The 14607-nt window shown below is 45.6% G+C and overlaps 1 protein-coding gene across 1 annotated transcript; it reads right to left on the reverse strand.

Annotated features, from left to right (window-relative positions):
* Positions 1-551: 551 nt before the first annotated feature.
* LOC308158836 (putative RNA-binding protein 19) lies at positions 552-10578 on the reverse strand. Its single transcript, XM_080532544.1, has 24 exons — positions 10459-10578; positions 10130-10312; positions 9849-9971; positions 9625-9657; positions 9158-9398; positions 8788-9035; positions 8487-8546; positions 8243-8321; positions 8052-8123; positions 7651-7854; positions 7352-7482; positions 7076-7200; positions 6867-6963; positions 6641-6751; positions 6338-6538; positions 6121-6190; positions 5831-5985; positions 5631-5691; positions 5456-5535; positions 5195-5250; positions 4958-5071; positions 4766-4877; positions 995-1115; positions 552-891 (listed from the first exon to the last, which is right to left on the reverse strand). The coding sequence occupies exons 1-24, from the start codon at positions 10492-10494 to the stop codon at positions 809-811; spliced, it is 2796 nt and encodes a 931-aa protein (XP_080388670.1). The 5' UTR covers positions 10495-10578; the 3' UTR covers positions 552-808.
* Positions 10579-14607: the final 4029 nt, after the last annotated feature.

Consider the following 14607-nt stretch of genomic DNA (forward strand, 5'->3'; position numbering starts at 1 on the left):
CCAGCGAGCTGTCTGTAAGATAAACAGCGCCAAGCGTAGCCTACTAACGTGAGCTGTCTGTAGTCTAGCCAGCAATGCTAGCTAGCCAGTCAACTAGCTCTGTGAGCAGCTGTAGCTTGGCGTAACGTTAGGTTAGATAGCTAGTTAAGCCGGATTTATGCTTCTGCGTCGCCATTTACGCGCAGCGAAAAGCCACACGACTAATCGAAAAAATAATCGACAGATTAGTCGACTACCAAAATAATCGTTAGTTGCAGCCCTACCGTAGACGGTATAACTACTGGTGGATAACATTGATTACATTTACTTAAGGGGTCATACATAAAAGCACTGCATTTTGCACCACAAAACCACATACCATACAATCATTCACAGAAACACACACTCAATCACACAATTGAACACATTTACATCCAGTTTTCCCCATATGATATGACTATGATAATACCTAACTACATCTCTAAAATTCAAACACAAAACTGTTTTAAAATCCACTGTATGAAATAAGTACATTTATTTAGTAGAATAGCCACAAGTCATTCCCACAGCCCCTGTCCCTCTCATACACAATTTCATTTATGATTGCCACGACTGATGGTCATCAGAAACACACAGAGCTGTGTCACAGATGTACATAAGAGGTAAACTTCACAACAATACTAAAAGTCCTGAAAAGGCGCCTGCTGGATTGGATGCCATCAGTCTGATTCTGATCAATCAGGTCCAGATATATTCAGTCCCACCCACATGTGTCCACAGAGTACCAATCAGGGCAAAGGGTGAAGATTGGTGGGGGGTGTTTAGGAGGTCAGTCCACCTCCTTCCCTGCTACCTCCATCGTCTCCAGAATCCCCTCCATCACCTCTGCCTGCCGTCGCTTCTTTGGAGCATCTGAGAGAGAGAATATGAGAATGAGGAACTGGTAGTTGTGTGTGTGTGTGTGTGTGTGTGTGTGTGTGTATGTGTTGAGTTTGGGGCTAGTGTTGGGTGTTACCATGGAAATGTTGTGCGGTTTTCCTGCGCAGCGTCTCCACGGTATCCTCAGCGTCAGCCCACTCCAGCACCAACCGCCGCCCGTACAGATGGGTGCTGTGGCACAGCGCTGTAAAAGCTTTCTACATGGGACGCACAATACAACATAATACTTCTCAGCAAAGCACAGACAGTGTGTTCGACATCAAAGACTTGGTGACATTTTGTTTTATAGACCTATTTTAGGTTATATTATTTTATGAGAATAACCTAGAACTGTAACCTGGAGTTCTGAACTTCTAGTATAAATGTTTTTTTGTTTTTTTGTTTTACAAAAGCACATATTCCCATATGTGACAGCAGCTGGTGAAACCGGGAACAAGTAGGCAGCCAATCAAATGTTCAGACTTTTATTCAGAAAAATATATTTCAATGTTAGTCAACTAAAGCCAATTTTGGCCCGATTTCCCCCCTTCTGACCAAGGACAGCAAACGCCCAATTATCGGAAGGCTCTAAAGATTATCCTACAAGATTATCCTGTGGTGTGAGGTGTGTTATGAGTCAATTTCTCCCGACAATCTGGTCGGAAAATGGTTGGGGCCAACGGTCGTAAATATTAAATGTGTTCAATATTTATGATCAAAAGTCCTCTTGTGTGAGGGCGACTCCCGAGTCCGATTGTGACGTGGAATGGAATGTAGCCAATCAAGAAGCGAGCTGACTGATGCATCTTCCTCTTTTGTTCTTCGGCACTTTATTTCCCTTGTCGCACATGGCTGCCTCGTACAGGTCAGTCAGGGTACTACTACCCTGATCACGCGAGATTTCTGGCTTGGGGGACGAGACTCTAGACTGTCGTAGGACAGATCTTTATGTATGTGGTGTGCTGTATTGGGAATATCGGAGCACACCACACACAATACGATCAAAACTGTTCAATCCATGATTTTTTATCTTCATGTGTGGGGTCTCTCTCAGAAAAAAAATCTGTTTTGTGAGCCTGCTAATGTAAAGTAGTGTTATAGTTAACTAGGTTACGCTCACTCATAGTTAACGTTAACTCAACGCTACCAGATCTCATTCCACTGCTATGCGGACGACACCCAGCTTTACTTATCAATCAACACTGACGACCCCGCCGATCTGATGCGCCTGATGGACTGCCTCCACGATGTGAAGGAGTGGATGGCCCAGAACTTCCTACAGCTGAATGAGAGCAAGGGGGAAATCCTCCTCATCGGCAACACCACCGCCATCACTCAGCTCAGCACCAACATGGGAAGCCTGTCCACCCTTGTCAGACCACATGTCCAACCTTAACCGACAAGTGAGCTCCGTCGTGAAGTCATGTTTCTACCAACTACGTATCATAGCCAAGATCAAGTCCTTCCTCACCCCCAGTGACCTGAAGAGGGTCGTCCTCATGCTAATTTCATCTAGGCTCGACTACTGCAACTCACTCTATGCTGGACTTCCTGATAAGACCATCTACCGCCTGCAGCTAGTCCAAAATGCCGCTGCCAGGCTGGTGTCAGGCACTAAAATGAGGGACCACATCTCCCCTGTCCTCATCTCCCTTCACTGGCTCCCAGTAAAGAAGAGAGTGAAGTTCAAGATCTGCACCTTTGTCTACAAAGCTCTCAACAGTCTCGCCCCACCCTACATCAAGGACCTCCTGGAACTGTCTTCCACCTCAAGGCTCAGGCTCAGGTCCGACGCCCATCTCAGCCTGAGGGTCCCCCGCACCAACCTCAAGAGGAAGGGTGACCGTGCCTTTGCGGTGATAGCACCGACCCTGTGGAACGCGGTCCCTTCCGCCATCAAGTCTGCCCCCACTCTGGACTCCTTTAGAGCCAAGTTAAAAACCCACCTCTTCGTCAATGATGTTCCCTAAGTCTACTTCCTATTTGTTGTAAATTGTATCCCTTGAGTTGTTCGTTTAAGTAGTCTGTGTCTGTTTGCTTTCTGTGTTCCTTGTCCTTGTCCTTGTCTTTATCTGTTCCTTTACCCGGGCTGCGCCCCGGGCCGATGTAAAAGTTGGATGGGGGGCGCATTCTAAATAAAATTAACATTAACATTAACATTAACATTAGGTAGTAGTTAGAGATGCTCCGATCTGATCGGCGCCGATCGGTATCGGCCGATATGGCCTTGATCGGTTTTGATCGGAGTTCTCAAAACGGCCGATCAAACACGACCGATCAGTTTACAAAATGGCGTCGCCAGTCTGGAAATATTACACAGTGTCGGAAAGAGACAACAAATATGCCGTTTGTAATGTCTGCTCAAAAGAAATACCTCGCGGAGGAACGCACGCAAGGTCTTTCAATACCACGAATATCATACGGCATTTGCTGCGTTCGTTGATTCGCTCCGAGAGCGCCGAAGCGCACACTGGGCTCGACGTCATAAAGGGACCGAGTGCTTTGATTGGACGAGAGGCGTTCCACGAGTGCTGGTCAGAGTTCCAGCGCGACTTCACGAGCGTAGTGTAGGTAGTGTTCAGCGACGTCATGTGACCCAGCGAGCAGGAAGTCACTAAGCTAGACTAAGGCCCATAGCAACAACAACTATTAGCGCGCGAGTTTTAGGTCTTCCTCTGTGCACCTTGCACAAGTGTAGATAGCGAGTGACTTTTCAGCATAGCAGGACATATTTTAGATGATAAGAGGAACAGGCTGAGTGCCAAAAACGCTGAGATGCTTGTATTTCTCAAGGCTAATCTTTATTTATTTTATTTATGGACTTTATTGTCATTATCTTATTATTAATTTTTAATTATAATAATTATATATATAATAATAATAATAATAATATAATAATTATTATTATTATTATTATAATCATTATAAATAATTATTAATCTGCCAGTGATGCTGCTTAAGAAGTAAGGTTTGAGTCTGAAATCTCCTTAGGTGCAATGTTTTGTTTTTTTGTTTTATTGATTATTGCTGACTTGCTGTCTTATCTCCTCCTAAATATGACTTATTTTATATTTGGCTATAGCCTGTTTATGTTGCAGTTTAGTTTGGGTATGTTTATTGTTCTTCAGGAAAGCTACTGTATACTATAAGCTCCAAGTTCTCTAAGAGCCCCTAGTTCCTCTCATTCGAGTGGAATGTTGCACATTTGATGTGACAGTGTACATTTTATTTATTATGATTTTTATTTTCACATTTTATTTGTTTTTCCTGAAGTAAGCTACAGGTGGTTGTGAATTCAATAAAACAGATGGTTGTCAATTCATGATACTTTCTCATCTCCTAATTTCATTTGAATACTTAATATACAATGTCAATGGTGTTAAGAATAATAAAAAAACATAAATAATGCTACACAATAAATAGAATGCTTCAATTGCCATTTTCGACGCTGTGATCGGTGATCGGTGATATCGGATCAGCAGATCACTGATTCCAGTGATCGGTGATCGGTGATCGGCACCAAAAACCCTGATCGGAGCATCTCTAGTAGTAGTGGCGATTACTCACCAAATCCATTGCATTGCAATATTTTGGCATTGCAATATGTCTCTCTCAGATAAAAAAAGCTTGTTTTGTGAGCCTGCTAATGTAAAGTAGTGTTATAGTTAACTAGGTAGTAGTGGCGATTACTCACCAAATCCATTGCATTGCAATATTTTGGCTTGACTAGCGAGTGCGTCATTGATTTTCAACAATGTTGAAATCTATTTACATTTTTCAGAATAAAAGTCTGAACAATTTGATTGGTCGCTGACTTGTTTACGTTTTTTCCAGCTGCCATCACTTATACTCTCACAGACACACTCACCTTGGCATCCTGTTTGGTGAGGAAGTCGACGAAGCCAAACCCACGGTGAGACCCTGATCCAGCAGCAGCCGCTTTTTTGGGCAAACGAACCGTCTTTAGCTCTCCGAAAGTGCTGGGGGGAGACACATATCATCATCATTCTCTCATCCAATACAGTAAACAGGTTCATTGCAATGTGTGTGTGTGTATTACCAGAAGAGCTCTCGAATCTCCCTGACTGTGGCTTGGAAGGGAACGTTGCGTACGAGGATCTTGGAGCTGGTCTGTTTCTTCTCTGACTGCTTCTTGCGAGACACTGTCGCAGACCTGAGATGAGAGAGAGGGAGAGAGAGGGGACCATATTATTTAACCATATTAACAGAGATAGGGGGGGGGCATATGGTTAGTCTACAGTCTGAATGATCTCTATTGCAGTTTAGAAAGACTCACTTGGTGGCTTTTTCAGACACTTTCAGCTCCAACTGGTGATCATCCACACTGCAGTGCTATGAGAGAGGCAGTACAGGGCAAGAGGGAGAAAACACCAGTTAGGACAAATAATTGACTGTAGCAGAAGCGCCAGGGTAAGGGAAGATGGTCAGGTCATCTTACACCTTTAACAGGATGATTGTGTCTTTTGTTTGACTGAGAAATCACCTGTAGGGTTGGGGTTGTGGTTAAGGTCAGTATGTGTAGGGTTTAGGTTAATACCTGTAGCTGCCTCATGGCCTTCTGTGCGGCCTCGGGGGTCTGGTACTGGACAAAGCCATAGCCCATGGATAACAGCTTGCCTACAGGAGCCAACAGATGACAAACAGTACTGAGGCATCATTCATCACTGAAGCTTTTATAGCATTTATCCAGTATCAGCCTAAATGTTCAGTACCTGTCTTATCTTTCTTCTTGGAAATGGTGCAGGTTTTCACTTTGCCACATTTGGAGAAGGTCTGAGAAAAGGAGAGAAACAACAACCATGAGATATTCATCAAGGCCCAACTTCAACCTCTTCACCACATCGACTCACTCTCATCGTCTAAACCTCATTATTTCATCAATCTGAACCGTAACTCCTTATCATGACCCTACCTCATGCAGCGTCTCCTCTGCTGTGCTGAAATTGAGGTTCTTGACGAAGAGTGTGGAGCCAGGAGCACTCTCTTCCTCCTCATCCTCTTCTTCCTCCTCCTCCACTTCCTTCCCCTCTTTCTCTGGTGCTGGGGTTTCGGGGTTGGACTTTGTGACTGAGAGACACTCTGATTAATAAATTGTCTCTCATTCATTAACAGTGGTACAACATGTATACGATGAATAATGTGTCTGTAATATAGAGGGAACCAGAGAAGCCAAGCTAGAAAGAGATGATGTGTGTGATTTACCTGGGTCAGGTCTGGCTGCTGTAAACACTCCAATAGGGGCCCACTCCAAATACAGTGGGATGTGTTGAAACTAGAAAGAGAGAGAACACATTTAGGGAGGAAACATCTCTCCTCTCGTCCTCTGCTTAATGCTGACAGCAGCCCCCACGCACACACACACACACACACAGCTACCCCCACACACACATACACAGCCACCACCACCACACACGCACACCTTGCTGTAGGCCAGTCTTGTAAAAGCACGTTTAGCCTCAGTTGGTTCCAGGTATTCTATGATGGCGGTAAGCCCAGCAGGTGGCATAAGCACTCTACCGAGGGTGCCGTGGGGCGAGAACAGTGCCTCCAGCTCTGACACAGTCACTCCAGCAGGAAGATTTTTCACCAGGAACACACATGTACTCCTGCCAGCCGCCGCCTAAATAAACACACGACAAATACAAAAAGTATCGAAAGTCAATGTGAGATGGACACAGACAGACAGACAGACAGACAGACAGACAGACAGACAGACACCTACCTGACTGAAGGAGTCCAGACACACTTGGTTGTCCAGTAGAAACTGTCGAGTCTCCTGGACGATCTGAGTCTCACCAAGAGCCATCCGAACTGCAACACTACCCTTGGACTCCTACAGGGAGAGACATAGGCCATGTGCGATAACTCGTAACGCAACCTATTCATTACTATCTTTGTATGTATGGGGCTCATACGCATGGAAGACAGGTAGAAGGAGTAGTACTCACGTGGTCGAGTACTTGGCTCTTAGTGGTGTTGTATCTCTCAGCAATGGCGTCTGCAACTGCACTGGTGCCCAGAAACAGGGTGTTCCAGTTATGGGAGCTGGAGAGGAAGAAACATCGTAGCATTAAAAAAAACAGAAAGACATTAATCATACCGGACCATAACAACACTGGAATGTAAACTTTGTTGATGATTTGTGTGTCTGACTGACCTGGCTCCAGCTGCTTTGTCTTTGGCATCTTTCTGCCGCTTATAAGAGGAGGAGCCAGGGCCGGAGAGGGAGGAGTCAGCCTTCTCCTTCTTCAGTGTGGAGGGAAGCAGGTGCAGCATCCTGCCCTGAGAAAGAGACATGGAGAGAAAGAGAGCGAGATAATGGATTTGTGTGAGAATAACAGTTATATGCCCTCTATAATCAAGCTTACACTTTTCTACTGTAAATAAGGTCTATTAGAGCATCGGCAAAACAATTAGGGTTAGGGTTGGTTACCTGAAATACGTGTCCATCTAGCTGAGCCAGTGCTGACACAGCATTCTCTGGTATCATGTAGGTGACAAAGGCGAATCCTTTAGGCCTCTTAGTAAGATTGTCGATGGGAAAAACCACCTCAGACAGGGGACCTGCAGAACACAGAGTTATGGAGCTGGGCTGGGTTTGTGTGTGAGAGATACTATAATTGACTGACATATTATTTCCATCATTATTACCATTTGTCATTACTTTCTGATTTCTGATCTGTTTGTGATGCTTTGGCAATGTAAACATTTGTTTGTTAATGAGAAACACACCATGCTTGGAAAATATGTCTCTGAGCTCCTCTTCAGTGCAGGTGTAGGGCAGGTTCCTGACGAAGAGTCGTCCAGACTCTGCTACATCTTCTTCTTCCTCATCATCCTTCAGCTCCCTGGTGAAATTCTTCTCGCTCCCCTTCTCACGTTTGTCCGTCCGGGCCTGCCACACAGACACCCGGAACACTTCGATATAGCGGCCCCCTAAGAACACACAGACACACTGAACATCTCAGGTAGATTCAGTGATATGACGTTTCCATGGTTTATGCTTCAATTTGGCTTATCATCTCTGCCAGTAGTATCCCCACTATTTTGTGGCTGTGTCATATCACAGAGTCTACCTTTAAGGTTTTAAGTGAATAGAGTACACCAACACACAGACCGGCTGATTTGCTTACCCATGTAATCTTTGTTCCTCTTCAGGGCCTTTTCCACCTCTTCCTCAGAGCGCAGGTCCACATATATATAACCTGAGATATATATGCACATTCATATACTCAAACATATATACAACCAGAGAAATATCTATGTCAACATAGAAGCAGGCATGGGAGGAGGAGAAGACCGACATGAACACAGAAACACACACCTGTTTTGTTGCCGGTCTCGTTCTTGGCTATTCGGATAGCAACAGGCTTCAGAGGGGTCATGAACTCTCGAACTTGTTGCTGGTTATATCAAACAAACAAAAACATTCTGTCATACACTCAGAAGCAACAAGAACTACAATTTGTAGACCCCCCCCCCCCACACACACACACACACACACACACACACACACACACACACACACACACACACACACACACACACACACACACACACACACACACCTCTTTGACATTGAAAGGAGCACCTCTCAGTTTCACTGTGAACTCTGTGGTGGGCTCAAACTATGGAGCAGAGAGAAAGAAAAAAAAGCACATTGTTACAGAGATGCTACACTACCGATGGCTTTAACTGCAATGTTAAAACAATACTGCACCAGTCTCATACATACTCAAACTTAAATCCAGAGGTTTATGATTAAGCGTTAAATGTTGACAGAAAGGGCTAAAAGTTATTTGTAAGAGAGGTAAATATTTAGAGTCCCGGGAAAATGCTAGGGACTTAAGGTCAGGGGTAAGATCTTACCTCCTGTTTGGTAGGCTTTCCAGCTTTGCCTTGTTTTTTATCCAGGGAGGGAGTTGCTGTTTTGGCCTTCTGGACATCTCTGTCACCACTCTCATAGGCACTGTCTGTCTGATGCACACGGCCACGCTCTTCTTCATCATTTTCTTCCTCCCCTTCACTCTGCTCAACGGTGCCCCCTGTCTGTGCCACTTTAGAGCGCAGGTACTCCATGTCAGACAAACCAGATTCCAGAGCCTCCTTAGCAGCACCTGACAGTTAAAACACACTGTTAAAGACACAGCCCCACCAGCAAACATAAAGACACAGCCCCACCAGCAAACATAAAGACACAGCCCCATCAGCGGTTGGGCCTGTGTGTAGGTGTACGTACCCTGATCTTCCCCTTCCTCATTCTCATCTTCATCCTTCTCTTCCTCCTCCTCTGACTGGTCTGAATCAAAGTTGAGGTAATCATCAGAAGAGGGCTTCTTCTTCTCCTGATTCTTTACTTTCTTCTTTTGATCCATTTCAGATCCAGGGGCGGCTAATTGGTCGTCATTGGCCCAGGACGGTGCCAGGCTGCGATTCTGATGTAGTGACACAAACTCCTTGAAACCCTGGTCCTCCTCCAGCTGACACACACACACACACACACACACACACACACACACACACACACACACACACACACACACAGTTAAACAGTGCACCGGAAAGACAAGGAGTATCTCTCCATCTGTGTCTCTCTCCACACCCAGTATTGCTTTTCCAGATGGATGCTTCACAAGTGTGCTCTCTCTCACTCAACTGAAATGACACACTGTGATTACTCTATGAAATGAGCAAACATGGACTTACTTCGCCCAGGACACTGGGAAGTTCCTTTTTCATCTAGCAAAGAGCACACAAGGAAAGACAATCACAGATCAATCTCAAGCAGCAATGCAATACAATATCCAGTGAGGTATTAGTACAATTTACAACATATTACGGTCATACTGTACACATCACATCTGAGACACATCTGGGGATGCCATGTAAGGCATATAAAACATTGACAACATTGAAAACAAGCCCTATACCTTCTTATCCCCCCTGGGCTCTTTGTTGGCTGGGTCAGGGACTGAAGCTGGGCCTGAGCTCTGGGTGTGTTTGCTCCATGCTCTAGCCTTGGTGGGGTCTCCAAAAGACTTGCACATCTCCACCTGTACACAACATACAACACATCAATCGTGAGCCATGACCGTGTTTGGCATGACAAAGGAGTTAATCTCGCGGCACCAGACACTTCTTAGTAGCCTGGGTCCGAGGTTAGGCCAAAGCTACAATGGATCTGTAAACCAGTGGAGGAAATCTGTTTTACCGTTACTCTGGACGTGTCCACAAAGCTCTTGTTAAAATGCTTCAATGCCTTCTCGGCATCTTCCTCCGTCTTGAACCCTACGAAGGCGAACTTGCGGAACTTGCCGTCCTTGGTGAACTTCAGAGTGCAATCTGTCAGGGTTCCGAAGGCGGCGAACAGCCCTCGGAACCTCTCCTCCTTCATCTGCAAGCACAAACACACACTTTAACTCACGTTAAAGTTACTAGTAAGGTTAGCCAGCTAGCTGGTAACACTCACTGAATAGATTACACTAAGAGCTGGGTAATTGTAAGAAGTTAGCTCAAATAAAGATGTTCCCGCTTACTTACCCCGTTTGGGAGGTTTTTGACTATTAATCTAGACATTGTTGGTAACTATATATCTCGTCAATACTCTGAAATAATGGCTAAACGTACATGTCAACAAACACGCATGGACGTTTACCTAAGTGGCCATGTTTTTCTAGTGGGAGGAGCCTAATGAATCCGGGTAACTGGAAACTTCAAGCAGAGAGGAGAGCAGAGGAATCGACCAAAGCATTCGATAAAACCACATTTATTTGGTTGTACTTTGACATTTTCATCAATTTAAGAATGGATACTTATTGTTATAAGACCTCAGCCTATTTCTCCTTTTTTTGTCAAGATGCTAATTATTTACTGTATAATTATTAGATTTAGAAAGCTGCAGCAAATACATCACAATGTTGTTTTCATAATGTTCTCAGCTAGTTTATCTCTTATTTGAAAGGTGAAATGGCATTTCCTTCTTTTTGACTCTACTGTACCTCCTGACCATCATTTACACACTTCTGTTTTTCCAAAACTTCAAATTAAAAGTCATGCAAAATAACACATTTTTATTACTCATGGCAAGGACAAAAAACATTGCGCAGAGAGTTGGTTTGGAAATTGGAGTTATTATGTTTGGTGTTAGTATGATGAATGAATGGACTTTATTGTCATTGCTACAGTACAGGTACAGTGTTTCCTCCAGGAATGTTTCCAATGGTGGCGGATGGCCGTGACCGCGCGCGCCGCGCGCGCGATTTTTTCCCGCGTGCACGCGCATGAAACGCGCACGCGCGCTCAAAACAACGATTTTTTATTTTTTATTTTTTTTTACTTCTTTTTCTAATCACAGCCAAAACTAGAGGATGGCCAATTTTTTTTTTTTATGAATATACAGAATATAAACTTGTGACTGACAGTCACATACACACACACAAAGATCATCAGCTATAATATAATACGAAGTAGGCCTACATGAGCACAAAAGCGGCTAACGTTACTGATTAACTGTTTACTGTAGTGCAGAGAGATGGTAGTCGTAGGCGGCGTATCAAATGACAAAGCTAAACGTTTAATGAAGGACATGAACGATTGTCAACAACACACTCAAGCAGTAAATAGAACAGTCTAAACAACTTGGGTACTACAGACGGAACAATAGTCTCAACCTATAGTTCCGTGCGTGAATTATGTCAACCCACCACATTACAGAAGTAAAATCACAGTCAGATGGAGCATTCGGTAAACAGCTGAGTATCAGCTGAGTTAAAGAAAACAAACTCTTACCTTTGATGAGACCCACATGAGCCCTGTTTTCCCGTACTTCTCCCGTGTGTCTCTTATTGTCCAAATGTTCCCTGAATTTTAGCTGCATGTTTTTCCAGCATGTAATTCCGTTGTCAATAAAAAAATCGTCTCCCCTTCTTTTCCCCTTGACAATACTGTGTCGTTGCTAAAGTGACGGCACATAAGAATCGTTTTTTGACTTGCTAATGTCTGCTAACGTAGCACTTGAAACTGGCGCCGTTCTCTGGACTGCAGCTGCTCCCGCGTTAGCATTAGCATCCATCTTTTCTTCTCCCTTCTCACCGTCACGAGCTCAAATGACACTTGTCGGCCGATCTAACTCTTAACACTCACTTACAGGACTTCTGACACCATGTCGTGTTATTCTATTAAACATACACGTGAGTCCTTCTGTATTTCAATGTAAGTGTCTTTATTTTAACTCGCTCTGTAAGCTCTACAATACCGGTCTCTTGTTGTCTCGTCGTAACCTGCCCACCTGACCTGGGGGGTATTCCATCAACGTCGCTAAAGGAAAATCCTGGCTTATTTTTGATAACTCTCGAGAGACCTATCAGAATATGTCTGGATATTTTTAAGAACTCTCGCGAGATTTATCAGACTAAACCTGGATTTTCCCTTTAGCGATGTTGATGGAATACCCCCCTGATGTCACTACGGTGGCCTGTACACAATAACAATAATACCACAGTTCACATTTAGACCAATCAGGAGCCCTTGTGTCACGTCGTCAACTGAATGTCATTAATCTGATTTTGGATCAGCGGTTAGAGAGAGATGGGCGTGGATTTAGGTGCACTTTTAGTCAACATCCATTATAGCGCTGATCTAGGATCAGATATATTTGAATCAGCTAAAATGTTCAGTTTTTTTTTTTTTTTTTTTTGAGAACTTTTTTTTTTTTTTGGGGGGGGTGACTGAATCAATTCGTGGCGGAGGAAATTCATTCGTGGCGGCCCGCCACCAATAAATGCATGTAGAGGAAACACTGAGGTACCAAACAACGACATTTAGGAGGGGTGGCTCCCCTGGTGTTAGGAAAGGAAAAAAAAAAAAACTTTTAGAAAAAGAATAAAATCACAAGAAGGTAAGGAGCTGGTTTACATAAATAAAGGCTATGTACACAATCCACTGTACTATACTGCACAGATAGTCAACTAGGGTTGTCATATTGCACAAAAGTATTTTTTCACGTTATTTAAACTGTCACAGTTTGCAGGCTTGAAATGTACATGTTTGTGCCTCAGCACTAGCTGCCATACAATCCGTCCAGACTGTCCTGGGCCCAGAACTTAGGCCTTTGCTGTGTTCAGGGCCTTGACGGCCCTGTGGTAGAAGCAGTTCTTCAGTCTGTTTGTCTTAGCGGCCGGGGTCCTGTACCTCCTTTTCGAGGGCAGCCTGATAAAGTGTACGTGCCCAGGGTGGGTCGGGTCCCTGGAGATCTTGGAGGCCTTCCTTAGACAGCGTGTGTTGTACAGCTCTTCCAGAGAGGGGAGGGGGGCGCCGGTGATCTTCTGTGCTGTTCTCACGACTCTCTGTAGCGCGTTTCTCTCCGCTGTTGTGCAGCTGTAGAACCAGTTGCAGATGCCGTAGGTGAGGATGCTCTCCACTGCGCCGCGGTAGAAGGCCACCAGTATCTCCTGCTTGTTGTGTTCTTTCCTGAGGCATCTCAGGGTGTATAGCCGCTGTTGTGCCCTCTTGATGGTGCCTTTTGTGTTGTCCTTCCAGGCCAGGTCATCCCGCATGTGATGTCCCATGAATCGGAGGGTTGAGACTCTCTCCACGCTCTCTCCGTCGATGAGCAGGGGCTGGATCTCGGACTTTTTCCTCCTGAAGTCTACGATGAATTCCTGGGTCTTTGACTTGTTTAGCAGCAGGTTGTTAACCTTGCACAGCTTGCTCAGTTGCTCTACCTGATCCCTGTACGCCGCCTCGTCCCCCCCCGAGATACATCCCACCACGGTGGTGTCGTCTGCAAACTTTACGATGTAGTTGCTGGGGTGGACGGGGGTGAAGTCGTGGGTGTAGAGGTTGTAGAGGATGGGGCATAGCACGCAGCCCTGGGGGGACCCAGTGCTGAGGCTGAGGGCTGTGGAGGTGTGGGGGCCCACCCGCACCCTCTGGGGGCGGTCGGTCAGGAAGTCCTTGATCCACGCACATATAGAGTGTGATAGACCCAGGTCTAGTAGTTTGGTCACTAGCCTGTCTGGAAGGATGGTGTTGAAGGCGGAGCTGAAGTCCACGAAGAGCAGTCTCGCGTAGCTGTTTCCCCTCTCCAGGTGGGATAGAGTGGCGTGGAGAGTCGTCGCTATGGCGTCCTCTGTGGACCTGTGGGCTCTGTAGGCGAACTGGTATGGATCCAGGTTGGGCGGGAGGCGTGTGAGTATGTGGGCCCGGACTAGTTTCTCGAAGCACTTCATGATGATTGGTGTGAGTGCCACCGGGCGGTAGTCGTTTAGGCAGCTCACCGTGCTTTTCTTCGGGACTGGGATGATAGTTGAGGTTTTCAGGCAGGGTGGGACGGTGGCCTGGGACAGGGACTGGTTAAAGATGTTGGTGAAAACCCCGGCCAGCTGGTCGGCGCAGTCTCTCAGCACCCGTCCCAGGACGCCATCGGGCCCCGAGGCTTTCCTGGGGTCCACCGCCTTCAGTACGCGTCTCACCTCATGCTCTGTGAGGGTGAGGCTGCTGAGAGCTGGAGAGAGTGGTGTTTGTGTTGCGGTTACCTCCGTTCGCCCCTCGTCGAACCGGGCGTAGAAGGTGTTCAGCTTTCCCGCCAGCAGGGGGTCGTCCTCTGCGGCTGTGAGCCTGTTGGCTCTGAAGTTTGTCATCTGCTGAACCCCCTGCCACATCCGCCTGGAGTCGTTGCTCAGGAGGCAT

This window comes from Nansenia antarctica (assembly GCF_963989245.1).
Source record: "Nansenia antarctica genome assembly, chromosome: 5".
Taxonomy (NCBI): Eukaryota; Metazoa; Chordata; class Actinopteri; order Argentiniformes; family Microstomatidae; genus Nansenia; species Nansenia antarctica.

Bases quoted from the DNA above. Each gene is read 5' to 3' on its own strand.
- LOC308158836 (XM_080532544.1), bottom strand. From the start codon at position 10,494: ATGTCTAGATTAATAGTCAAAAACCTCCCAAACGGG. The intron at 8,322-8,486 runs GTGTGTGTGTGT...TGATATAACCAG, and splicing joins CTCCTTTCAATGTCAAAGAG to CAACAAGTTCGAGAGTTCAT. The intron at 5,692-5,830 runs GTAGGGTCATGA...TCCTTTTCTCAG, and splicing joins CAGAGGAGACGCTGCATGAG to ACCTTCTCCAAATGTGGCAA.